Source organism: Juglans microcarpa x Juglans regia, chromosome 3S (genome assembly GCF_004785595.1).
Source record: "Juglans microcarpa x Juglans regia isolate MS1-56 chromosome 3S, Jm3101_v1.0, whole genome shotgun sequence".
Taxonomy (NCBI): Eukaryota; Viridiplantae; Streptophyta; class Magnoliopsida; order Fagales; family Juglandaceae; genus Juglans; species Juglans microcarpa x Juglans regia.
Window position 1 is genome coordinate 20,742,006 of NC_054599.1, and position 25,569 is coordinate 20,767,574.

At 33.1% G+C, this 25,569-nt stretch overlaps 2 protein-coding genes across 3 annotated transcripts; both read left to right on the forward strand.

The window, feature by feature from the left end:
• The first annotated feature begins 3,882 nt into the window (after nucleotides 1-3,882).
• On the forward strand, nucleotides 3,883-19,856 carry LOC121257299 (protein STRICTOSIDINE SYNTHASE-LIKE 10-like). Its single transcript, XM_041158260.1, has 5 exons — nucleotides 3,883-4,371; nucleotides 5,646-5,915; nucleotides 7,630-8,175; nucleotides 13,792-13,797; nucleotides 19,845-19,856. The coding sequence occupies exons 1-3, from the start codon at nucleotides 4,040-4,042 to the stop codon at nucleotides 8,141-8,143; spliced, it is 1,116 nt and encodes a 371-aa protein (XP_041014194.1). The 5' UTR covers nucleotides 3,883-4,039; the 3' UTR covers nucleotides 8,144-8,175; nucleotides 13,792-13,797; nucleotides 19,845-19,856.
• On the forward strand, nucleotides 14,908-24,752 carry LOC121257298 (choline/ethanolaminephosphotransferase 1-like). 2 transcript variants are annotated; one of them, XM_041158259.1, is made up of 20 exons: nucleotides 14,908-15,031; nucleotides 15,238-15,442; nucleotides 16,311-16,320; nucleotides 16,427-16,477; nucleotides 16,813-16,890; nucleotides 17,735-17,810; nucleotides 17,958-17,980; nucleotides 18,060-18,160; nucleotides 18,586-18,680; nucleotides 18,831-18,899; nucleotides 20,191-20,260; nucleotides 20,781-20,844; nucleotides 20,932-20,972; nucleotides 21,062-21,146; nucleotides 22,817-22,879; nucleotides 23,591-23,649; nucleotides 23,753-23,805; nucleotides 24,081-24,153; nucleotides 24,396-24,455; nucleotides 24,573-24,752. In XM_041158259.1, exons 2-19 carry the CDS (start codon nucleotides 15,306-15,308, stop codon nucleotides 24,415-24,417), a joined length of 1,170 nt encoding a protein of 389 aa, XP_041014193.1. In that variant the 5' UTR covers nucleotides 14,908-15,031; nucleotides 15,238-15,305; the 3' UTR covers nucleotides 24,418-24,455; nucleotides 24,573-24,752. The 2 variants fall into 2 exon arrangements, with proteins under 2 accessions (XP_041014193.1, XP_041014192.1); XM_041158258.1 differs by having other exon boundaries at nucleotides 14,939-15,081.
• Nucleotides 24,753-25,569: the final 817 nt, after the last annotated feature.

Below are 25,569 nucleotides of genomic sequence, written 5' to 3' on the forward strand. Positions count from 1 at the left end.
GAAGTGTGTGTAGTTGAGATTTTCGCCGCGATTCCATTTCGTCTCGGTAGATTTGTGGCTAAGGAGTTGCGTGATGGGACACATGTCAATAGTCAGTCGGTGGAATGCAATAGATCTAACCAAAATCGATGGAAATGAGATATAAAAAAAATTAGAGAAAAAAAAGGTTTGATCTTCCTGTGGAAATACTAAAAAATGATGAGTAGCTTTTATATAATGAGGCGGATCTAGTTACTCTTTCTAGACACAAAGCCACAGAATTGGGACGTTAATTAAGCCACTAGCCTGCATGCCTCAGTGCATGCATTGCACATCAAACTGTCATTTCAGGCCAACACGATCGATCGGCAGTCGTTGATCTCTTTAATTCATACACTTGCTCACGGTGACTTTTATTTAATTCAGAGTTAAGAGAGATCGATCAATGTAGATCTCTACATGCATCTTTTATAGATCTGAGTTCTGGCCAGTTGCCATAATTGACATGAGAGATGATATTTGTCAACAAAACCACTTCGTCGAGCTGTTATATGAAGTAGAGCAACCCTCCTATCAACTGCTGCCACATCAAAAACCACACAATAATTTCAATACTCTCAACGACACATAATAAATCATTTGCAAGACACGAGCCCCTCTTTGCATCTGTTCTTCTTCCGTCTTCCACCAAAGCCCCTAACCCCAGAAATTCTCCTACCCAACCTGTGCGACGGAGATCGACCAAGAGCCGCAACGAAGCTCGACTTCATGGTGTAGCAAGAACTCAACCTCGAGCATGTTTCTAACGGTGCAGCAGGTCATCCCATTTTCTTCTTCCCGCTTTCACCAAAGCCCCATCCCTAGAAACTCCCCTACCCAACCCGTGCGACGGAGATCTAGTGCCTGCACCCCCACCATCAATGCAGTTCCTGGCGGTCGAAGACCTTTCTCTTTTTTTATACCAAAGATTCTTCATTTTTTTCTTTTTTTTATACCAAACTTCTTTGGTTCATTCAATCCACTTGTGTAAGCTTTTATCTCAAACGATTCGATTATTCACAACAACAACGATGAAAAATTATTTTTTTAAAATCAAATATATTTGACAAATTGTGGTTTGAGGAGAAGGGTCAACGTCGATGGACTGGTGGATGGGCTCTGGGTTTTGTGAGGGCACGAGGAGAAGATTTGGGGAGTTTCTTAGTCGCGGCTCAATGGGTCGACATCTGCCTGTCGCAAATCTTGGGGTCAAGCTGTTCGAAGGCAACTGTGCGAAGGGGGCCGAGAAAACCAGAGGGGGGTGCAATGGGAGGGCAATATTTTTTCTCCAATCTAATGTAGTGCATATACAAGATAGATGTGGTGGAAAGTCTAGGTGTCACTTAATTATCGGCGGGCTGTTATTTGGGTAAAATTAGCCTGATTGGTTCTAAGAATTTCTCATTCGTCAATTAATATGCACGTAAATGTCATGACCAACTATTCTCGCTAGATATAATTTTATATGTGTGTGTGTAGCATATGTTTTGGAAGCAATACTTTTTCTTCCAATACTTTTAGGGTGTGATCCGGATGATACTAAACAGTGGCTACTCCAATACTTTTTCTGAAATTATATATGGTGAGGTAAGACATCTGTTCTCTAAATATTATATGAAATCTTTTAACTTTTTAAGATAAGTACTAATTTTAAATTCAAATCCTGACTCTACACTTCACTTTATTAATTAAATATTTCATATATTGAATTCACTTATTGAAAGAAAGTCTAAGTACTCACACACATGAGGAGTGTGTTAAGATATAATACATATAATAAAATTTATCTATTATCATAAGTTTAAGTTTTTAGAACAACTAACAATTTCACACTGCGTGTATATACATATATTATATATATATATATATATATATATATATATATATATATATAAAAGGTGTGAACATTCATAGCTTTAAGCACAAAGTAATGGATATTTAGAAAACCAAGTTCTTACACGTACATGTATAGGGTTTAAAAAAACACAAATAAATAAACAAAGGAATTAGTAATTTAGTAGGGCCGGATTGTTCCAAACATTAATGGATAAAATAAGTTATCGGTTGGGTACGTAAAGATCTGACTAACTATAAAAAATGTCAAAAATCGCCCCAAATAAGCCTATTTTCTTGTAGACGTAGGGATTGATCACTATTAATGCATGTCTGCTCTTCCTTAATTCATTTTGGTGTCCTAATATTAATTAGCCTTTCTCACATATTACAGATTAACGCATGAGGATCACAAAACCCGCATGCATGGCATTAACAAAGGATTCTACCAGCAGCTCCCTCGACCATTTTATAATAGTGTAATATTCCGTATACTTATATTTTTATTTATATTTTTACTTATAAAATTCATTTTATTAATTTTATTTTAAAATTTAAAATTTAATTTTCAGTATATCAATAACTGATATATAGAGAAATAAATTTTTTATAAATTTTTTTCAAATATATTTAACATTTTTCTTTTATAATAAGAAGATAGCGACCCGTCTTACACAGTGTTACGTACTCCTTTGTCTGAACAGTTAACCGGATAGAAGGAAATTGGAATCCCTTCTGATGATTAGTTGTCATAATTAATCGTTAGGCTATTGCCTAGCTCCGGGACAATTATAATTTGATGGGTCTGCAAGTGTAAATTTAAATCGAAAAACTAGTCGAGACTAACCGGTTGGTCCAGTTTAATTTGAATCGATCTAGTTTGAGACTAGTTCTTGTATTATAAAAACCAGTCAAACTCGGTCCGACTTTGATAACGTGGTTTTTGAGACCAGACCGGACCTGTTAGAAAAAATATATATATATTAATTTTATATATTATACAAAATATTTTTTATACATAAATTTTATATATAATATATAATTATATATGAAATTTTTATATATAATATATATAATTTTATAGCATATATGAAATAATTTTATATTATAGTTTATAACTTAAAATGTTAATCTTAAATATGAACATTTGTAATTTATTTGATATTAGTATATAGTATGATACTATGATATATGTTAGTTTTATACTGTGATACTTATTAGCATAATATTATAATTTATAGTAGTAACACTATAATACTATGATATATTAATATATAATATATATGATAAAAGTTATAGCATAATATATGTATAATAGTATAGTTAACTTAATATTTTAGTATTAATATATATCACTATTACATTTAAAAAAATTCAAAAAAGTGGACTGGAAACTGGAGGTACCGGTTTAGAAGGATAATTAGTACGTAATCGGTTTTGAAAAATGTAAAATCGGTACGTACATACTGATTCGATCTTAAATTTTATCAACAACCAGACCGAACCAATTACACCCTAGTGTGCACCCAAGCTAATTTCCTCGCCACAAACTCGCTCGCTCGCTCAATCGAGGCTACAATGAATTAGAAATTAATTAGGTTTTTCATAGGTTTCTCTGTGCGCATGATCTCTTTTTAAGAGGTATATTGAACCCTCTCATGTATTCATGGCTCGCTTAAATACGTTTTATAACAAACTAATCAATAAGAAAGACACACGCACCCATGTATGGAAATCGATTATTAAATAATAAAAAATACTCATGCTGCAGAATGCAGCTAGGTTAGCTGGGCGTTGCTCTTATCTTTGAAAGTAAAGTAATTATGATGGTAAAGTCCTCCAGACTTTTGTGAGAGAGAGAGAGAGAGAGAGACTCCCGACTAGCTACTATCATTCATTCTGTGTCGTTCCTCCTGAAATAGACGACTATACAAATCAACTTGATCATGAATTACTGCAATCGCCATAAATACAACAGTACGCATTATTATTTCTTCGGAATAATGGCGAAGTAGTTGGGCTATAAACAAGTAGTAGCACTACTGTTTCCCACAACCTTAATTAGCGAGCTAGATCGCTATGGTCACCAACTATATATAACAATCCCCCCTCCGAGCGCTCACCGCAGCCAAAAGTAGTACTCATCGATTTTGAACCTCGATCTTGGTTTTGTTTTAGATCTGTCATCATGAAGTCTGTGGTACTTTTCCCAGCCTCTTCTTCCCATTTGTTCTTCCTCCTCCTCCTCCTCCTAAACTTCATAGCTCCCTGCAGATTCATGAATATTATCCCGTCTCATGAATTCCCTAGTATTTCTTCTACCAAAATTGGTGATCATTACCATCATCACCTCGAAAACTACAACCAAGTTCATCTCCCTAGTGGGGTTGTTGGCCCTGAAAGTATTGCATTTGATTGCCAGGGAAGAGGACCTTATGTCGGGGTCTCAGATGGTAGGGTCTTCAAGTGGCAAGGAGCCCAGTTCGGGTGGACTGAGTTTGCCATCAGCTCTGCAAAGAGGCAAGCTTAAGCTAGCTTAAGATCAATTGATTAATATTTAACAGTACTGATCTATATTCTTCGAGTTCGATCATGCATGATATATATGTTTTCTAACATTAAATTGAATTGAAGGAGATTAAGGACATCAAGCCTTCATGTATATGCATGTTTCCATCTACATATATATATATATATAGAGAGAGAGAGAGAGAGAGAGAGAGGTTCTAGGTGATCAAGCATAATTACGTACTGCTAGTACTAGTACTCCCAAAACGACATGCATTTCCGCTGGCTAGAAACGTTAGAAAATTAACGACTTGATGATCAATCATCAAAATCATACATTAATTAACAGGAAAAATACAATTTTTTTTAAACTATAAAAAATGACATGTTTATACGTAAGACTGGATAAATTTTTAAATAACGCTACTCATCATTTCAATTTTTATCATTTTAGTCTCATCATTTCATTATGTGACATTAAAATCATGATTGAAGATTATTTATTATATTTTACTTATGAACATATTATCTAATGTCATATTACGAGATGATGAAAAAATAGATGATAAATAAATTTTTGTAAAAATTTTTTTTGTCAAACAACAGCAGTACGTACCAATGTTATTCATTCAAGGCTAACGTACGGCAAATATATTATATGGCAGAAGGTAAGTACTTGTAGGGAACAATAATCTTAATTGTCCATATCTTAACGAGATTTTGTTTGATATATAGTCGACCACCTATTTTTCCATGTGACTTCTAAACTATATATATGTATCAAATTAAAATTCCCACCTAATAATTATCTACTCATATGTTACCAAACTTATATTAACTTATAATTATAATTTTTTTAAATTTTAACATAAAATATAATAAATAATTCAACTTTTTCAAATTTTAAAATAATAATAATATTAAAAAATAATATTCTAATAATATTTTATCATCTCAACTCAACCCAATCCAATTCAGTTCAACATTCAAACGCAACCTAAATCTCAGTAAATAATTTATACATTTGTTGATAGTTTAAAATTCATATTACAAAATGAGTATTAGAGTTTATAAAATAAGTGACATATATATATATATATATTTATATCTGTGTGTTTGCGCGCATGCATATATGTGTTTTTTTATTTTTATTTTTATAGAAGTGTATATATATTTTATGAATAATAATAAATAGTAATAAAATGAATTGAGATGATATTAACTCACGCAACTCTCAATCCAAGCCGGCCCTTTTTAGTTATAAATATATATTTGATAATTTGCAGGAATAGGCAGGTGTGTGATGGCTCAACCAATCCCAACACTGAACCAATATGTGGGAGACCCCTGGGCCTCAAATTCAGCACTGCAACTTGTGATCTTTATATTGCAGATGCCTACTTTGGCCTACTCATGGTAGGACCCCAAGGCGGCGCCGCCGAACCACTTGCCACTTCTGCCGAAGGAGTCCCCTTTGCATTCACAAATGCTCTTGACATCGACAGCAAAGCTGGTGTGGTTTATTTTACAGACAGCAGCGTTTTATTCCAAAGAAGGTACGTAAATTAGTTAATTAGTTACGTTGTTTTTGTTCTATTTACTTTATTAGGATGTCTGTTCCATTTCTTTTAATTTCATGCGTTAAGGGAGATGGAGATGAAGCTTCCAAGCATGTTTAAGCTTCAACATAACCTAACCCTGCAGTTGGAGTTAAAGCCATACGTGCGTTTTGGGCCCTTTTGGGCAACTAGCCTGCATGCGTAATAATTAACGATTTGTCCTTGCCAATTATATGCTTCTCATGAATGCCACCACTCGGGAAGTATTGGGTCCATGCTGCATGGTCAGGGCTTCGAAATCTTCCAAACTATGTATTTAGATAGAATAATGTTATATATATATATATATATATATATATATATATATATATATATAAGTCTTATGTAGTCTTTTTGTAAAAATGTAAGTCCTACTAAAAAAGAAAAGCTTGTTTTTACACTTTCGTGGTGAAGTCGACTTTTTAATAAAGAGCTTACACGGAACTCATCTATTGGGACTTGTATAAATAATTTCTTTTAAAAAAATTGTCTTGCAAAAAAATAATAATAATTCGGCAATTACCGGACAAGCAAAATTATTCCCAGTTGATGGAGAGAGTAGTAGTAATTAGTTTAAAGATCATGCTATAGAATTTTTTTTATATTCAAAAGTTAATTGAATTTCTATTGTTCTTTTTAAGTTAAGAGGGATCAGTTTTTGTAATTAGAAATATAACTAAATAAGATGCAATTTTTTTTCCTTGGAAAACTAGATTAGATATATAAGATGTTAATTAATAAGAATATAGCAAGAATCAAGAAATTTACTTCAATATATAATAACTATTGAGGTGAAAATTTCAGGTAATATTTGAGATATTTCAGTTGAAAATATACAGATAAAATATCATAAACTCTATTTTAGTTGTCTCCGGAGTTGATTAATTTGGTTTTAAAGAGAGTGCGTGGACTTTACATGCTCTAGGTGTGTGTGTGTATATATATATATATATATATATGAGAAATGATGGTGTGTGATCATAATATAAAAGCATTCAAATATGATTATTAGTTTTAGTAAAAATTTTGTGAAAAATACTAATGCGTGATCTTAATATCTAAACCTTTAGGTTACGTTTGGATGTTGAATTGAGTTGAGTTGAGTTGACATAATAAAATATTGTTAGAATATTATTTTTTAATATTCTTATTATTTTAAGATTTAAAAAGATTAAATTATTTATTATATTTTGTATTAGAATTTAAAAAAAATTATAATGATAAATTGATATGAGTTTAATAACTAAACGTCCCTAATTACTTTGGTTAAATTTAATTTATTCTTTATTCAGCTATATAGGTACCCATTTTTCAAGAATATGATATATCTATGTACGTATCTACACACACATATATATATATATATATATATATATATATATATTTCAGTCAAAAAATCTACACAATCTCTACATATCACATTTTTTAAAATTTTTATTATTTTTTTTATCAAATATTTAATATATGAATAATGAATAGAAAAATTAAATTAGTTTAAAAAATATAAACTCAAAAAGAAATTAAAAAAAAATATTAACAAATTTTAAAATTTTAAAAAAATACATTATGCGAAGGATGATAGATTGTATAGGATTGCTCTATTTCAGCAGTAGTCTCCAAATGCATCTCTTTAATTAGTCTGCTCTGTTCTACTTCTCCCCATGTATCGTAGGGTATGGGTAGATATAATGATAAACGGAGACAGAACAGGGAGACTGATGAAGTACGACACACGAACCAAGAAAGTGACAGTCCTGCTTAAAGGATTAGCATTTCCAAATGGTGTGGCTCTAAGCAAAGACAATTCCTTTCTTCTACTGGCAGAGAGTGGCACATACAGAATCCTAAGGCTTTGGCTCAAGAATCATACCTCACAAGTATTTTCTCAGCTTGAGAGATCCCCAGACAACATCAAGAGGAACAGCAAGGGAATATTCTGGGTGGCATTGAATAGTGGGAGAGATATAGAAGGATTCATGGGTTATCCAGATTCAGATCATAAGACCTCATCATTGTGGGCAAAAGATCCAGTGGCTGCAGAAATGGATGAAGAGGGAAAGTTTGTTCATCTTTTGGATGGTAAGGGTGGAAAGGCACTTGACTCCGTTAGTGAAGTTGAAGAACATAATGGGATATTGTGGATGGGATCTGCAGTGAAACCTTATCTTGGCTTTATCAGACTCTAATTAATTAATTCTAAGCTTTCTTCTTTATATATATATATATTATATATATATATATATATATATATAGTCTGAAATAAATACATTAATGGAAGTGTAAATGTATAATTATGTCTCGTTTGCATTCAAAATCCAACTCAATTCATCTCATCTAATCATTACAACTTTTTTAAATTCTAACACAAAAGATAATAAATAATTCAACTTTTTTAAATCTCAAAATAATTTTTTTAAATTCTCACACAAAATATAATAAATAATTCAATTTTTATTCTATTATTCACAAACCATCTCAATCCATCTCAACTCATCTCTAAATTATCTCAACCCATCTCAACTCATCTCTGAATTCAAACCACTCCTATTCTTGTATTTTTGTTTCTAATAATTTCGATTTACATCTGTATTATTCCAATCTGCTGCATGTAATGTCTCGAGGAAAAACATGGTATACAACGTGTTTTTGTGAAAAAATATGTTGATCATATTGGGCATGCGGTAGGAAACGTCCAAAAACAAAAGATCCAACAAGAAATTATAGGTAGTCCTGGCTCTACAAGTACTCAACAATCATATATAAAGCCGTATCGGAATGACTTCCACGTATCTTTTCCTCCCTTCAGCGTCTCCTTCTACCAGCTCCTTCAAGTTCCCTTCATGTTCTCCCCCCTGGCCCCTCTAGCTTCTTCCTTCCCGGAGTCTCTCCTTCACGTACGTTCTCCTCCCTCCAACGTCTCCTTCTCCCAGTGTGCAGTTCTAGAATGCAATCTTGTTCGTGTGCAACCCACTTACGATCTTTAATTATTAGTGGAGAGTGTAGTTAAAGCTTCGTTTGGTTATTAAATTCAGTTAAGTTCAGCTGAATTTAGTTTAATTTTAAATTGAACCTAATATTTAAATACTCAACTTTCAAATTATTAAATTTATTACAACTCAAAATCTTCTTACATATGAGACCCATAATTTTTTTTAACTTAGAACATCTTAATATGTAAGATCCATAATTTTTTTCAATTTTTAATAAAAAGTACTAAAATCATTTTAATATCTAAACACATTTCAAATTCAAATTAGATGAATTTTACATAATTTTCTTTATTACTTAACTTATTACTATTCATAAAGGATTCAATTCATCTTAATTTAATTTAAGCTCTGTTTAACATCAAGATTTTTTGAAACATCTGGAAGTTATTGGGTTAATTATCTGACTGCCGAAAAGCTTCACTCTTTTCACATCATCAGTCTGAGTGTTCTTTGTAGGCTTGTGGTGAACGTTGTTCCTTTGTCTTTAGATTTGAAATCCCATCTGCGAAATCGACTCTTCCTCGTGCAACCAGTAGTAACTTCGACGGGATTTGTCAGGTGGAAGTGGTTTGGTGAATTAAATTGCGTATCAACGTTCATATAATTTTATTTATTATAAAAATAAATAAAAAAATATTTGACATTTAATATTGATACATGGTTTGATACATAAAATTACTCACAAAGAAAATTTTTCCAATCGAAAATGCTCGTCAACAAAAAAATCCAAAAATCGGTGCCGATGGATCTATGGGAAGAAGAAAAAATCTAAAAATGATCATCAATCGAAGGTCACAGGAAAAGCATTTCTTTGGCAGATGATGGGTATGTTCAGGCGAGATTTGGATAGTGAATTAAAATAAAATAGATTGAGATTAAAAATAAAAATTGAATAAAATATTATTTTTATTTTAGAATTTAAAAAAATTAAAATTATTTATTATATTTTATATAAAAATTTTAAAAATTATAATAATTAAATAAAATAAGATAAAACTCTAAATCCAAATATAACCGTGCTACACTGCAACCCGATATTTAACCCATCTTGCACACTTGATGACGTGGAAAAGGAATTACGAAAATTCATTCAATTGAATATCTTCTCTCACAAAGCATAGAGTCATCCATATATATGGGTAGAAAAAAGTTAAATACAGTCGCTCCATGCAATCGTGGGCCCACCTCTCCCCTGTAAGCCCCCTCCCCCTTCTTCTTCAACCCCTCTCTCTCCCCCTGTGTCGCGATCAATTTGAAATTTTGAACTCTAAGCACTATCTTACTTTTTTTTTCATTTTTTGAGAAAGAGAATTCACGACTCATTAAGATATTAGTAACTCTTTTTGCGAATTTGTACAATAACATCAAACTAGACGGGACAAACTCACACTACACGAAGAAGGAAAAAGAATAATGAAATCATGGACAATAAGAAAGTGCATCAGCATCACAAACCAAACGCCTCAAAAGAAATCAATAGCTTTCAAACAAGTTTCTCCCTTATATACTCTATTATCTCAACCCATCTCAACTCATCTCTGAATTCAAACCACTCCTATTCTTGTATTTTTGTTTCTAATAATTTCGATTTACATCTGTATTATTCCAATCTGCTGCATGTAATGTCTCGAGGAAAAACATGGTATACAACGTGTTTTTGTGAAAAAATATGTTGATCATATTGGGCATGCGGTAGGAAACGTCCAAAAACAAAAGATCCAACAAGAAATTATAGGTAGTCCTGGCTCTACAAGTACTCAACAATCATATATAAAGCCGTATCGGAATGACTTCCACGTATCTTTTCCTCCCTCCAGCGTCTCCTTCTACCAGCTCCTTCAAGTTCCCTTCATGTTCTCCCCCCTGGCCCCTCTAGCTTCTTCCTTCCCGGAGTCTCTCCTTCACGTACGTTCTCCTCCCTCCAACGTCTCCTTCTCCCAGTGTGCAGTTCTAGAATGCAATCTTTTTCGTGTGCAACCCACTTATGATCTTTAATTATTAGTGGAGAGTGTAGTTAAAGCTTGGTTTGGTTATTGAAATCAGTTAAGTTCAGCTGAATTTAGTTTAATTTTAAATTGAGTCTAATATTTAAATACTCAACTCTCAAATTATTAAATTTATTACAACTCAAAATCTTCTTATATATGAGACCCACAATCTTTTTTAACTTAAAACATCTTAATATATAAGATTCATAATTTTTTTCAATTTTTCATAAAAAGTATTAAAATCATTTTAATATCTAAACACATTTCAAATTCAAGTTAGATGAGTTTTATATAATTTTCTTTATTACTTAACTTATTACTGTTTATAAATAATTCAATTCATCAGAGTTTAATTTAAGATCTGTTTAACATCATGATTTTTTGAAACATCTGGAAGTTATTGGGTTAATTATCTGAGTGCCGAAAAGCTTCACTCTTTTCACATCATCAGTCCGAGTGTTCTTTGTAGGCTTGTGGTGAACGTTGTTCCTTTGTCTTTAGATTTGAAATCCCATCTGCGAAATCGACTCTTCCTCGTGCAACCAGTAGTAACTTCGACGGGATTTGTCAGGTGGAAGTGGTTTGGTGAATTAAATTGCGTATTAACATTCATATAGTTTTATTTATTATAAAAATAAATAAAAAAATATTTGACATTTAATATTGATACGTGGTTTGATATATGAAATTACTTACAAGAAAATTTTTTCAATCGAAAATGCTCATCAACAAAAAATTTCAAAAATCGGTGCCGATAGATCTATGGGAAGAAGAAAAAATCCAAAAATGATCATCAACCGAAGGTCACAGGAAAAGCATTTCTTTGGCCGATGATGGGTATGTTCAGGCGAGATTTAGATAGTAAGTTAAAATGAAATGAATTGAGATTAAAACTAAAAATTAAATAAAATATTATTTTTATTTTAGAATTTAAAAAAATTAAAATTATTTATTATATTTTATATAAAAATTTTAAAAAATTATAATAATTAAATAAAATAAGATGAAACTCTAAATCCAAATATAACCGTGCTACACTGCAACCCGATATTTAACCCATTTTGCACACTTGATGACGTGGAAAAGGAATTACGAAAATTCATTCAATTGAATATCTTCTCTCACAAAGCATAGAGTCATCCATATATATGGGTAGAAAAAAGCTAAATACAGTCGCCCGTGCAATCGTGGGCCCACCTCTCCCCTGTATGCCCCCTCCCCCCTTCTTCTTCAACCCCTCTCTCTTCCCCTGCGTCTCGATCAATTTGAACTCTAAGCACTATCTCACTTTTTTTTTTTTTTTTGAGAGAGAGAATCCACGACTCATTGAGATCTTGGTAACTCTTTTTGCGAACTTGTACAAGAACATCAAACTGGACCGGACAAACTCACACTACACGAAGAAGGAAAAAAAGAATGGAACTATGGACAACAAGAAAGTGCATCAGTATCACAAACCAAATGCCTCAAAAGAAATCAATAGCTTTCAAACAAGTTTTCCCCTTATATACCCTATTAAGTAATGGTTATTTTCTTTTTCCAGTTCTCTAACCTTTGGAGGTGAAACCTTAAAGTTGATTCGCGATCGAGCCATTTGAAGTGATGGTGAATCATACTCCAACCGAATCAATTGCAGTCTATTCTGCTTCTCCCTCTTTCTTCTAGTGCTTAATTATGTGTTTTGAAGTTGTGGCTTTTGGTTTCGCCAACGATGTACTGGAGTTTTTGGATTGTCATGAGTTGTTTTCTTGGTTTTGTTAGCAACTGTTGTTGCTATCCACAAATGAAAATCTTGAATGTGTCCGTTGATTCTGAAACTAGAATTGGAAGAAATTGTATGGGTTTACAAATTGGTCGTGATAGTTGTAAACTGAAACTTAGGAGAAAGTTTCGAAGTGGGTTTGGGAGAATTGAAATTGGATTTATGAATAGGGAGAAATCTGCAGATTACGAACCAGGAAAGATCTGCAAAAAGTTTGAAAATTTTCTACAACCTTCTTATTTTATTTATTTTTTAATTTCTCATTAACACTAACGTGATGTTTGTGTTAGACGATTGCACACCGACTCCCATTTGCGACTGTACGTAACGGAGTTGGTATGGGTATACCATCTACTACTATTTAAGAGTACTTCAAATTTTTTTATTTTTTATCATTTTTTTAATATTTTTTAACATATTTAATCACTAAAAAGATTAAAACAATATATAATTTTATTAATACTCAATTTCTTAATTATTAAATAAAATTAAAAATTAAAAAAGTAAATAATAAAAAATAATAATAGAGTGATAACCTTATTATTTGAGATTTTGTTTGGGTTTAAAAAAGCTCAGATTTTAATTTTTTTTTGGTTAAAAAAATTCCGGACTGTATATATTAGAAGCGGAGTAAAATTTTTTAAATTTTTGGTCAACACCGTATATCAGGTAAATTTTACCTATTTAGTTTGGATCTTATTTCCTTTCAATTCATCTCAATTTATTATTATAATTTTTTTAAATTTTAACATAAAATATAATAAATAATTTAATTTTTTTAAATTTTAAAATAATAATAATATTAAAAAATAATATTTTAATAATATTTTACCTTTCAATTCAATTCAACCCACTTTCGATCTGTAAACGTAATTTTAAACTTAGAGTACTTTTAAGGTCTCTGACTCACGCGGTTGTAGTCACCCAGTTGTCAAATATTAGATTGTACGAACCAGTAGTCATCTGTCACGAAGTCTCCGACATAGCTGAGCCCTGCAAATAAACGCGTTCACGACTTTCATGGAGCGAGGCCGGCTCGGCTAGGGACCACCTACGAAACCCATTGGGCACGTCGTCCAATCATCGAGGCGCATGGGAGAGTATCATGAGGAAAGTTGGAACATCAACTCCGAAGCATCATCGGTTGCGTTCGTATAAAGAAAGTAGCGTAGATTGCCGTTTTGCATGTCCGTCTCCGGGCCGAAATTCATTTTAAATTGTTCTCCTATCAGATTTCTGACAATTTCTTTTTTAATCTATTTAAATGTTGAGATTTTAAAACATATTTGAATAAAAAAAATAAAAATTATATTTATGAGTGGCAAATTAGTATGATTTAATTTAAAATATAAAATTTTAATTTTAAATATTATAAATTAAATATTATTATTTAAATTATGTGAATGTTAATACGTAATATATAATTTATCATTTTTATATTTTATCTTAATCTTCAAATAAGTGTGTTTAAATAAAAAAATAAAAAAGACAAATCATATATTAATTAAATAGGACTATATGGTGAAAGATTCTATATAAAATTTCTCTATATATATTCTTGCACTTTAGACTTTAGAATAACTTAAAAGCAAGCCCACGTCTCTACCTTTCAAAAGTCTCAGCTCAGAAGATGCCTAAGCTAATAGTGCGGCAAAAAAGCAGCCCTCACTTCAACGAGCATAAAACACCTGAGCGTTTTTAATTATTCATATCTGCCTTACGTATTTTTAAACCATTCTCCAATAAAAAAAATAAGTGGATCTTAATATTACTATTTCACAATTGATATTAATAAAAATTAAAAATAATTTATAGTTTAAAAATGTAAAAGACTTATCTAACCCATAAATCGTGATATGTCACATTTATGTAGATTTTATAAAATGATGTTACTTTTATAATATAGTTTACAAAAATATCACTTATTTTAAAATAGAGAAATGCTATACATTAGTTACTATTTATTTTTACACTCCATACCTATAATTTTTTCATAGGTGTGAGGGTTTTTATTTAAGATTTTGAGATATTTTTTATAAGGTATATGATGTAGAATGGTGTAGAGTGGTGAATAGCGAGTAATGAAAATAATTTCTGTTTAAAATATTATTAATAATATTGTGAAAAATGACTTGTAGTTATTATTTTTCATAAAAAAGAAAAACTGCATTTTGTTGACCTTTTCAAGTATTATTATTTTTGAAAGCACCTTTTTCGATTAGAAGGAGCAAAATAAAATAATAATCAGCCATGCTTACCTCTTTACGCTCCACTAAACCCTCTTCTCTCACTCTCTTTCTCGCGGCCTAGCTCGATACACTCTGGTTCCAAGAGGTAATGTTCATCTTCTTCGTTTGCTGCTCTCCCCTGCTTATCAATTTCCGGTTGTTCTCTACTTTTCCTTTGATCTTTTCTCAACGTAAATTCCATGGATCGAAAATGCCTTGTGTTTTGTTTAATTTTGGTTTGCGATCGTTTGTTTGTGTATTTTGATTGCTTTAACATAACCTTTATCTTTCAATTGCTTCGAAAGACTGTAGCATTTGGCCCTGTGTTGGTGGTTTGAAGGGTGATTCGGTGACTAGAATCCGGGAAGAATTTTGGAAGAATGGGGTACATTGGTGCGCATGGTGTGGCTGCGCTGCATAGGCATAAGTATAGCGGCGTGGATCATTCCTACGTCGCCAAATATGTGCTCCAACCCTTTTGGAGTCGCGTCGTTAATTTCTTCCCCCTTTGGATGCCGTAAGTCCTTTCACTATTTAATGATTTTCTTGTTTCCTCTACTTCGTTCTAGAAGGGCCTTATCTCTTGTATTCATCTTGTGTACTTTTCACTCTTTAAATTTTACTCCTGTTGTTGAAAAGTTTGCACATAAGCAACCTGTGTTGGACTTTGTATTTTTAATGATTTTTGAGCCATCTCATCTGATGGTATGACAATCCTAGTAAAGGGGGCAAACACAATTCTAGAACCAAAAGACTATATGGTCAATGTTCTAATATGTGCCTCTAGTTTGTGATGTTGAGTTGTGACAATCTCTCCAAACTCTTTGTTGTTTTTTAAATTTGGGCTAGTGTTTTTCGGGTGTCGATGTCGAAGTTTGGCAATTGCTAATGGAGAATTACTTGTCAAAAAGGAGGGAAAAGCACTAAGCTGGAATGTCAGAATGCAAGCTACAATCTTTACGTTGTCTCTGTTTCCTAAATTCTGGCCAGAATTCAGAATTTGCGATTTTCCCAACCTTAGTACAAAGTTCTTTTTTTTTTCCTTCTTCTGACATATGGGAAGGTCCAATTTTGCACTGAAGCTTGCTTTTTTATTAATGCTTCATTTGTAACTCGAGAACCTCTATACGGTGGAGTTAACTTGAGAATTTGGTTTGATAACATAGAATTTAAATTTTTTGGCCGAGTCTGCTATCTTGTTATTATTACCAGTTTTATATAACATCTGTGGCTTTTAAGATTTTCAAAGTATTGCATACTTCCGAACTTCTGTCATTCATAAATTTTCTGTGTGCAAGTGCTAGTACATTTACCTTCTTACTAAGATGAGCTGACTTTTCTCTTTTTCTCTGGGCTTTTTGTGTTTCATTTCGGAAATTTGCAAGTCCAAACATGGTATAATAATCTTTCCTCCCTCTTTATCATTCATCAACTTGTTACTTCTACTTAGATATAGTGCACTCATGCCTCTTCACTGACAGAATACACTGTATTTTGTCAGATAACACTTACGGGATCCATGTTCTTAGTCATCTCTATGCTGCTTGGCTATGTGAGTTGGAGTTGATCTTTTCTCATGTTTTTAGTTTCAATCATCTGTTAGATTATACAAAATCCTCCTAACAATTGACCCTTGTGTGTTCTGTTTCCCTAATGCATGTACTTGTGTATCTGTTATGTGAGAATTGAATCTCCGTGTTACTTGCTACAAAATTTTTGTTGGAATAGTTTTTATTTAAAGCATTTTTAATGCTCAATTGGCCAACTGTTATTCCGAAATAAAACCTGGTTTAGGATTCGTTGATCAGTTGCAAAGAAGTTGCGAAAAGAAGTGTTTTTTTAGTAACCCTCTAACCTCTGAATTATTGATTCATACTTTTGTTTCAGATTTATTCACCTCGCTTGGACTCACCTCCTCCAAGATGGGTTCATGTTGCACATGGATTGCTACTTTTTCTCTATCAGGTCTGATTAGAATTAATTCAAGCTGTGAAAGTCATGTTGTTTCTTCTTATTGTCATTAATTTATATTCATTAGGCGTGCTTCTTCTCCTTACATACAGCTGAATAGGGTTATAATACTAAGATACTCATTCATGCAATATTTCCTTGAGATTATTTATTTTGCTTTCATGCATTATTTTAGTTTGACTTTCATGGAGCTGTTTTGCTTGCTTGACTTTTGTGTTATCATGTTCTTATTTCTTTGATTGAAGCCAAGAGAATTAGCTTCTGGATTTTAAACAGTTAAAAGTTGGGACTTGTGGAAAATTGCTGCTGCTCAACTTCTGTAGAGGTCTTTTTAGGTTTTGTGACTATCTAAGACTATTTTCTGCAAAATGAAATTTTTACCACAACTTCATCTGTGTAAATATTCTAAATCTTATGTCCTGATTACTTGGTAGCCATTTTGTCCTGCCATTTTAGGTGCCTTTTATGTTGCAGATCATTTATTAACCTGTTTGTCCAGCTAACGTGGTGTCTGTGGAGAGAATGAAATGATCTGTACTTTGAAGACTGCAACAAATCAGTGGATGAGCTCAAAGTTTTTTTTTTTTTTTTTTTTTCATTAAAACCCTTTTTTCTTTGGGTGGTCACTCGTTATTGTGATACTAATCTTCAATATCATGATTTTCTTCTAAAGCATCTATTGTATAATCTGTGTAGTTGGATGTCCCGACCTTTTGAGATTGAATGAAATTACATTTAAGTTATAAAATATGGTCCTCTAGTAGAGATTGCATATAAGCATGTCCATCCCCTTCTCCTTTATCACTGTTTTCTTTAACCTGTTTCTATTCCATGTTAGACCTTTGATGCTGTTGATGGGAAGCAAGCAAGACGAACTAATTCATCAAGTCCATTAGGGGAGCTTTTCGATCATGGTGAGTTACTGTCACGTAGGTTGTCTTTCTCTTTTTTTTTTTTTTTTTTTTTGTGGGACAAGCATTAATACTGATGAATAATGTTCTTGCCCCTATCTCCCTTCCCCCCCCCCCCCCCCCCCCCCCCCCCCCCCCCCCCAATTGCAGGATGTGATGCCCTTGCTTGTGCGGTATATATCATAATCTTTGGTTGACATTGTATAGCATTTAGATATACATCACCTTTTTCATCTTTTTTCCCTTAAATAGTTTGAAGCATTGGCTTTTGGGAGCACGGCTATGTGTGGAAGATATACTTTCTGGTTCTGGGTAATTTCAGCCATTCCATTTTATTGTGCAACATGGGAACAGTAAGTTTTTTGTTACAGCTTCATCATTTATTAATGTTAATCATTTAGTTATTTCCTGCTTTTATGTTTGAATATTGCACTAAATGATTTCTATGTATTCCACCTCTAAGGAAAAAACAATTTCTGCATATATTTGGCTTGAAGTAATAAATTTTCTTCCTCACTCCTGCCTCCCAGGGTCCAAAGCCCAGGGATTGAATGGGAGGGATTCTTTTAAAAATACCAGTGCTTATTCACTCTTTGACTCCGAATGACGATTATTGTATCTGCTTGCTTTTTATGCTGCCTGTATTCTTGCTATGTGAAATGTTCTATTGGGATTATTGTTTATCGGCTTTCCAGATTAAGTTTGTCATTGATGATATCTGTAGATTATACTGACTGTTGGATGTTAGCGGTATTGATGTTTGATTTTCTTGATCTAGCTATTTCACCAATACCCTTGTTCTTCCGGCTATCAATGGACCAACAGAGGGCCTCATGCTTATTTATTTGAGTCATTTTTTCACAGCTATTGTAGGTATGCTTCTGTGTTTTTTAACCCCTAAGTAATGTGCTTTATGTGCATACAAATAAATGTTCTAGAACTTTATTTATTTTGAGTCATAATTTTCTTTGTGGATTTCTTTTGTTTTAGGCTAATTACACTTAATTGTTACCTGGTTCTTAGGTGCTGAGTGGTGGGCTCAACAATTTGGAAAGTCTATTCCCTTTGTAATTGGGCTGCCATTTATTCATGGTAAGTATTTCTTTAGAAAGCTGACGGCCTATTACTCCTTATTTTTTGGAACTGAAAAAAGAGGTATGGAACCTGTTTTGAAAATCTTACATAATATACCATGATGTTTTAGCTAGATTCGGACGTGCCGGAATCTTTTATCATGAGATGAGTTATTTGGGGTTTCTTTATCAGAAGTTTCTTTTGTATTTGATTGCTAACGGTTTCTCACTTTCATGGACTCTGAATTGAAGGTGTTAATGCTTCAGAAGTTTTAGATTATGGCTTTATCTTAATCTTCTTCAAGTGAGATTTTTATTGTCAAGGTCATGGCAGAATGTGATGTAGAATAACTTTTGAAGTTTTTATACTTGGTTATGGCATGGAAAATAATGTCATTTAGATGTTTTTCTGGCTAAAGGATATAGTTTTTAGGATATAACTCCTAACAATTATTTGTTGTGGGCTTTGCTGGAAACTATAATGCAATTGTATTATATGTTTGCCTCTTTTCTTGGAATTTGTTCTGCAAGTTGAAGTGTAATCTTTTATTGGCATGTATGTATGAATTCAATATGTACTTCATTTAATTCCTTTTCTGTGTGTCCTCCCCAGTTGAGCAAGTCTCGTTTGTTTTCGCAGATCAGATGAGATGAGATGAGTTGAGATAAAAGTTGAAAGTTGAATAAAATATTGTTAGAATATATTTTTTAATATTATTTTTGTTTTGGGATTTGAAAAAGTTGAATTGTTTATTTTATTTTGTGTGGAAATTTGAGAAAATTATAATAATTAAATGAGATGAGATGAGATGAGAATGGTTGTAAAAACAAATTAGGCCTAATTCTATCATTGCCATCTTGTCATACATTTTTTTTGTAAGTAAAAGTAAAACTTTATTGATAGTATAAGGCATAGCCCAAGTACACAGAAAGTGTACACAGAATACACCTAATAATTACTAAGCACTAGGGGACATTGATCTGCACCACTTAGAAGTTATTTTCATACTTTCCTTTCATAGCAACTCTATTTGTTGGGTTGTCCATGTTCATTTCTGTGTTTAAGATGCCAGAACTTCTTAAGTTGTACTTGTACCATTTCTGCCGCACCATCTTTTTTCCCTCTTTCGCAGGCAGTTAAATGAAGCCTTTACTTAAAATTGACATTTTGTATTTCCTGATTAACTGTTTTTCACCTTATCATTTTCATCTTTACTTCCTCTTGCTTACCCGATTGTCATTAAAATCCTGTCTTTATTTTGCAATAGTTTGAATGTTATGTGTTTGCATTTTTTGTTTATTTTGACCAGAAATTCCCACAAACAGAGTTGTGCTGTTTCTGATGTCAGTTTTTGGTGTCATACCAACAGTCACTTACAAGTACGTACTTCTCCTTATCCTAAATTATTGAAGTTTAAAGCCTTTTCTTTTTTCCATGCGTAAAAACTCATATCTGACATGTTTTTCTGACTTGTAGTACATTTGTTATGACTTTAACTACTCTAGATTGACTGTTTAATAGGCACCCATCAAGTTCTTTCCTTTTATGACGAGCTTAAATAGATTGGAGTTTAAGCACACTTGTTTTCCCTCCTGCTGACCCAACTGTGTTGACCCACGGATATTGGAATGACATATTCAAATTATCAATTGTTGTTGCTGCTGGGCTTTTGGAGTGCCTATACATGTGTTTTATCTGTCTCCTCTAGAGCTAGAAACTAAGAGTGAATTTACCCTATTATTTTTAATAAATCTAATTGTGTGTGTGTATTATGGTCGATGTTACATGGTTTGAACTCCAAAGGACTTGCCTATTCCCATTGGAGCTCATATTTATGACATAATATTGTTGTTCAATAAAGTTCAGCTTAGATCTCCCTTGTTTTACATTTATTTGCAGCATACGCAATGTTTATAGGGTAGTTCAGGGAAGAAAAGGAAGCATGCTGCTGGCACTAGCAATGGTATTACTACAATCTATTGGATACATGTCTCTTGCTTCCAGTTGCTTATATGAGATGTAATGTTGTTTTGTTGTTGGCTCTTTTTAGCTTTGCCCTTTTGCTGCACTCTTGGGAGGAGTTCTTGTATGGTATGACAGATATATGTCGTATGTTTTATACGTGTTTTTCTTTTTCACATGCATTGTGCTTTACATGGTGGCATTATTTCTCTATGCAGGGACTATCTGTCTCCATATGACATAATGGGGGACTATCCGCATTTAGTTGTATTGGGAACTGGACTTGCTTTTGGTTTCCTTGTGGTAAGATGTTGTGTTTTGGTGTTTACCTATTAAAAAAAATAGATAGCATTTCAGTGTGACTACACATTCAACTATAGTTTCTATTTATTTTCTTTGAATTGGATGGCTTTGTTATTATTGTCTTTGGGTTTCAATCTCTATGTTCATTATTATATCAATTGATCTATTGTTCCCAGTTTGAAAGTTGGCTGGAAGTAATAGAAATTAGAACCTTGCATCCATATAGTGATTAAGGCTATGTTTGGCAAGTGAGAGTATCTCAAGTACTCTCACTACTATTCTTTACTTTATTATTACTTTTTACCTACTTTTTTACTATTCATTACTTTTCACCTTTTTTTTACTACTATTCAATATTTTATTATTACTTTTTCATTACTTTTTCACTACTATTCACAAACATTCTCAACACTTCTCAACACTTCTCACTACCCAAACGTACCCTAAGGCTTTTCCTGGTAGATGCATTTGCCATGTGGTTATATTTTGTTGTAAGCTGTGGGTTCCAGATGGATTTGAATTTCACAATGAGAAAGGTTCTTAGCATGATAATGTCACTCTGCCAAGTACTGTGAGATTAAAGTCCTTGGCCATGGGTGTAATTGGTCTAGTCCGGTCAGTTTTGGGGGCCTTTTTTGCACCGGACCACCACTATTAGACCTTAAGACTGACCACAAGGCCTTAAAACAGGACTAAACCGATTTATATTGATCCTGTCGGTCTTAATGGGTGTTTTAGATTGGACTGAAACCGGACCACTATACTTAAGTTTTATAATTAAGTGTATTTTCATCAAGTATATAAGTATTCTAATTAAGTATTTTAATAAAGTATATTAAAAAAATAAGCTTTAAGTTTACTTGGTTATATTTTACATATTAAAAAAACTTTAGCAATATATACTTTAATTACTTAAGTAATTAAATAATAAGGATTATATTAATATATAAGCATAAATAATAGGTTTACAAAAACTCACATAACTTGGTTTCAATTTACAATAATACATAAAAACTGTTTTATAGTATGTATAATATATTATATACACAATTAAAAAAAACCATATTTATATTTGGGTTGGTTTGGATAGAGAAACCCCATTGATACTGGACCAAAATCCCCTAGTGACTGGATCAAAACCTACCAATCCAAGAATTGGACTGGACCGTGAAAAACCAGCCAGTTTGGTTGGTTTTTCATTCCAACGGGTACTTTGAAGTTTTGAATGCTCATCCCTCACATAAGTTATGATATTCTCTAATGGTCAGTAGAAGTAGAACCCTTATGGTGGATAGATCTCCTTGCAAGGTATTATGAGGATTTGCAGTGTAAAGATTGAGGGTATTTTTATGGCTTGCTGTATTCTAACTGGTTAAGAGGCATGAATGGCTAGTATTTGGCGATGGCCTGTACGTTTTCCTCTGGGAACCCTAGCATGCGATTGATATTTTGAAATATACAAGGAAATAAAAAGTTCATACACCATTAATTTTCTCTGGTATGTCCACTTGGCAGCTTTGGTGTTAGTTTGCTATTTCTTATAGCTACTTTTTGCTGTGTAAAATTTTATTTTATTTTATTTTTCCCAAGAACCAGTTATATAGGCAATAAAGCCTCTATCAATGAATCTTTTTTTTTTTTTTTTCCTGAATTACCGTCTGTTTTGGCAGGGAAGGATGGTCCTGGCTCATTTGTGTGATGAACCAAAGGGGTTGAAAACTAACATGTGTGTGGTATGTTTCATTCTCATGCCAAACCTACTCAAATTTGCTAGTAATTTGAAATTCGGTTAATTTTCTTTTTCTTTTTTGTCAAGTAAAATTCCATCAATTTCATGGGGGTTTCCCCTCTTGTTGCATTGCTTTGGCTGTATGTAGTCCGCCAGTCTCTTTCCACCATAACTGGTGTTGGAAGATTTTGAGAACTACTGGATATTTAAATCGAGGCTGAAAAATGATAACTCAAAACAAAAATCCCAGAGTAATGAGTCTTGTCCCTCGAGAAAGAGTATGTAGCAAACGTTTTCAAAACTATTGTATTCTTTTAAAGTCCACTGATCCTTGTGACCCAGTATGTGCATGCGTGTAAACAATTTTTGAGCATTGTCAGTCGATGGTTAATTGTTTAGATTTATGTCTTCTTTAGATTTTGGATGAATAAAGTTTTATGATACCTTCTTGCCTTGAGTTATAGTTAAGAAAACTTGCAATTGTATTGTACCTTAGTCTGTTTTTAGCCGGTTCTCTATAAGGATTTTTGGTAATGAAATTACAAGTGTTCTTATGTGCTCTTTTTTTTTTTTTTTGGGTTGGGGGGGGGGGGGGGGGGGGGGGGTATAATACTGTTTGTTGTTAATCCACAACATTGGTCGATGCTGGGTGAGGTCGTCATGTCAAATTCCCCCCAAAAAAGTTGTGATTCACTTTATCTTTTACTCTGTGCAGTCACTACTGTATCTCCCTTTTGCCATTGCAAATGCACTCACGGCGAGACTGAATGATGGGTATGTTGTAATTTGATTTTGTAAGCTGAACAACAGACTTGTCATTGTATTCATTATTGAGTTTCTTTTTCATTGTTGAACCTATGTTCATCTTTTGTGGCAGGGCTCCTTTAGTTGATGAGAGTTTGGTTCTTCTTCTTTACTGTCTATTCTCAAGTATGGTGACTTTCACCCTTTTTCTTATGCATATTGCCACTTAATTATAAATTACTTCTCTCTTTGTACGTTACAACTCTTATTTCCAATTAACACCAAAGTTCTCTCCTTGTTGAGCTTATGTTTTGAGAAGCATGATTAGGCATTTGTTGCTACAATGCCTTATTGGGAATGTGTTGGTTTAACTTTTACTATCAGTTATAAATTAATATCGTGATTTTTGTGAGAAAAATTCTCTGTTCTGCATCTGATAATCTTCTTTTTTCTGAACTCAGCTGCACTTTATTTGCACTTCGCCACATCGGTTATTCATGAAATCACAGCTGCGTTGGGAATTTATTGCTTCAGGTTAGAAGTCTGCCACAACTCTAGAATTTGACTTTTCTATCTCTTCCCCCCCCACGCCCATATATTCATTCCTTTTTCTTTTTGTTTTTTTTGGTTATCGAAACCCATGTCCTATCCAGCTTGAAAAAAATAAATGTCTTTACACACTGTTATCATAATTAGCATTTAACTGTGATATTGTCCCTGTAGTATCTTTAGAATATATAGCCTTCATTCTCAGTTATATTTTTTGTCAATCACAGGATAACTAGGAAGGAAGCTTGAATTTTGCCGGTATTTTCTTTTGGATATGCCCTTCCCAGGTTCACCCATCTTTCTCGAGAATTTTCTACTTTTTTTTTCCCGAGAAAGGTCTATGCTATGATAAATGGTTTTGGTCGTTTCTGATTTTTTTTTTTTGAACACTTTTTGCCTTCCAGGAATTAAGTCAAGAATGACGCTTCTCCGTTGAGGTTTTGGTTATTTATTTTACTTATAAAACATTGATTACATTTCTGTCTCCGGGTCTTTGTACTTGAGGCTCAATTTAATCATATCTTTACCTTTGTAGTAGATTTATTCGTTTTCCAAGTAGAGTTAGGCCAGTTTAGATGTGTAAACTTGTTTAGCGTAGTACAAGCGTTAGATTTTCTTTCTATATTTATAAGGATTCCCCAGCGTAGCTTCTCTCTTAAAAACTCCCACTGAAAATCTGGTCCCATCATTAAAAAAAAAAAAAAAAAAACGATATGATAGAATAATTTTGTACTCTAGAAACTTTGCTTGGTAGGGTCATGCTTGTTTCATCTTCTATGTCCATCCAGAACACTTGTTTTTAATTTGGAACTATTCAATACCAATTACCCAAAGGGAAAAGTGAAAACTGAAAAGGGACAAGTCACGCACGATAGCAAATCACTGTCCAGGACTCAGAAACCAATAGCCCTTCAAAATGCAACCTGTGAAAGAGAAGAATACATACATAGAACGACCAATGTAAAACCAAAAGGAAAGCCACCAAAGCCAAATAATAAAGAGAAAATCTTTCCGCAGACGTAACCTTTCTCACCTAAAAAAGGACATCCAATAGGAATGTGCCATGTAGACACTATTTTTGAACGTTGTGGCTGCATTGCAGAGAAACTCTCCCTTTTCCATCTCTCTCTCTCTCTCTCTCACACACACACTCACACATATAAAGGAACCACCCCCTCCCTCGAGTCCTAGCCTCACCCATTCCTGAAAGTCTTGTTGAGCCCGAGTCCCACCACTCCCTCCATCCTTCCCTCCCGTCGAGCTGTAGCCCTACCCCTGTCTCCCTCCCATCTCTCTCTGTACTCTTTCTCTCCCGCAGGTGAACCCATTCCATCAGGTCATAAGATGTTTGTAAGGGAAAGTGGGAATTTGGATGGTAGACAAAAGAAAAATATTTGAATT

What these genes read in the sequence shown, in the direction of transcription:
- LOC121257299 (XM_041158260.1), top strand. Translation starts at nt 4,040, where the DNA reads ATGAAGTCTGTGGTACTTTTCCCAGCCTCTTCTTCCCATTTGTTCTTC. An exon ending in GCCATCAGCTCTGCAAAGAG is followed by an intron (nt 4,372 to 5,645) that starts GCAAGCTTAAGC and finishes GATAATTTGCAG; the next exon opens with GAATAGGCAGGTGTGTGATG. An exon ending in AGCGTTTTATTCCAAAGAAG is followed by an intron (nt 5,916 to 7,629) that starts GTACGTAAATTA and finishes CATGTATCGTAG; the next exon opens with GGTATGGGTAGATATAATGA.
- LOC121257298 (XM_041158259.1), top strand. Translation starts at nt 15,306, where the DNA reads ATGGGGTACATTGGTGCGCATGGTGTGGCTGCGCTGCATAGGCATAAG. An exon ending in TGCTACTTTTTCTCTATCAG is followed by an intron (nt 16,891 to 17,734) that starts GTCTGATTAGAA and finishes ATTCCATGTTAG; the next exon opens with ACCTTTGATGCTGTTGATGG. An exon ending in TTTTTTCACAGCTATTGTAG is followed by an intron (nt 18,681 to 18,830) that starts GTATGCTTCTGT and finishes CCTGGTTCTTAG; the next exon opens with GTGCTGAGTGGTGGGCTCAA.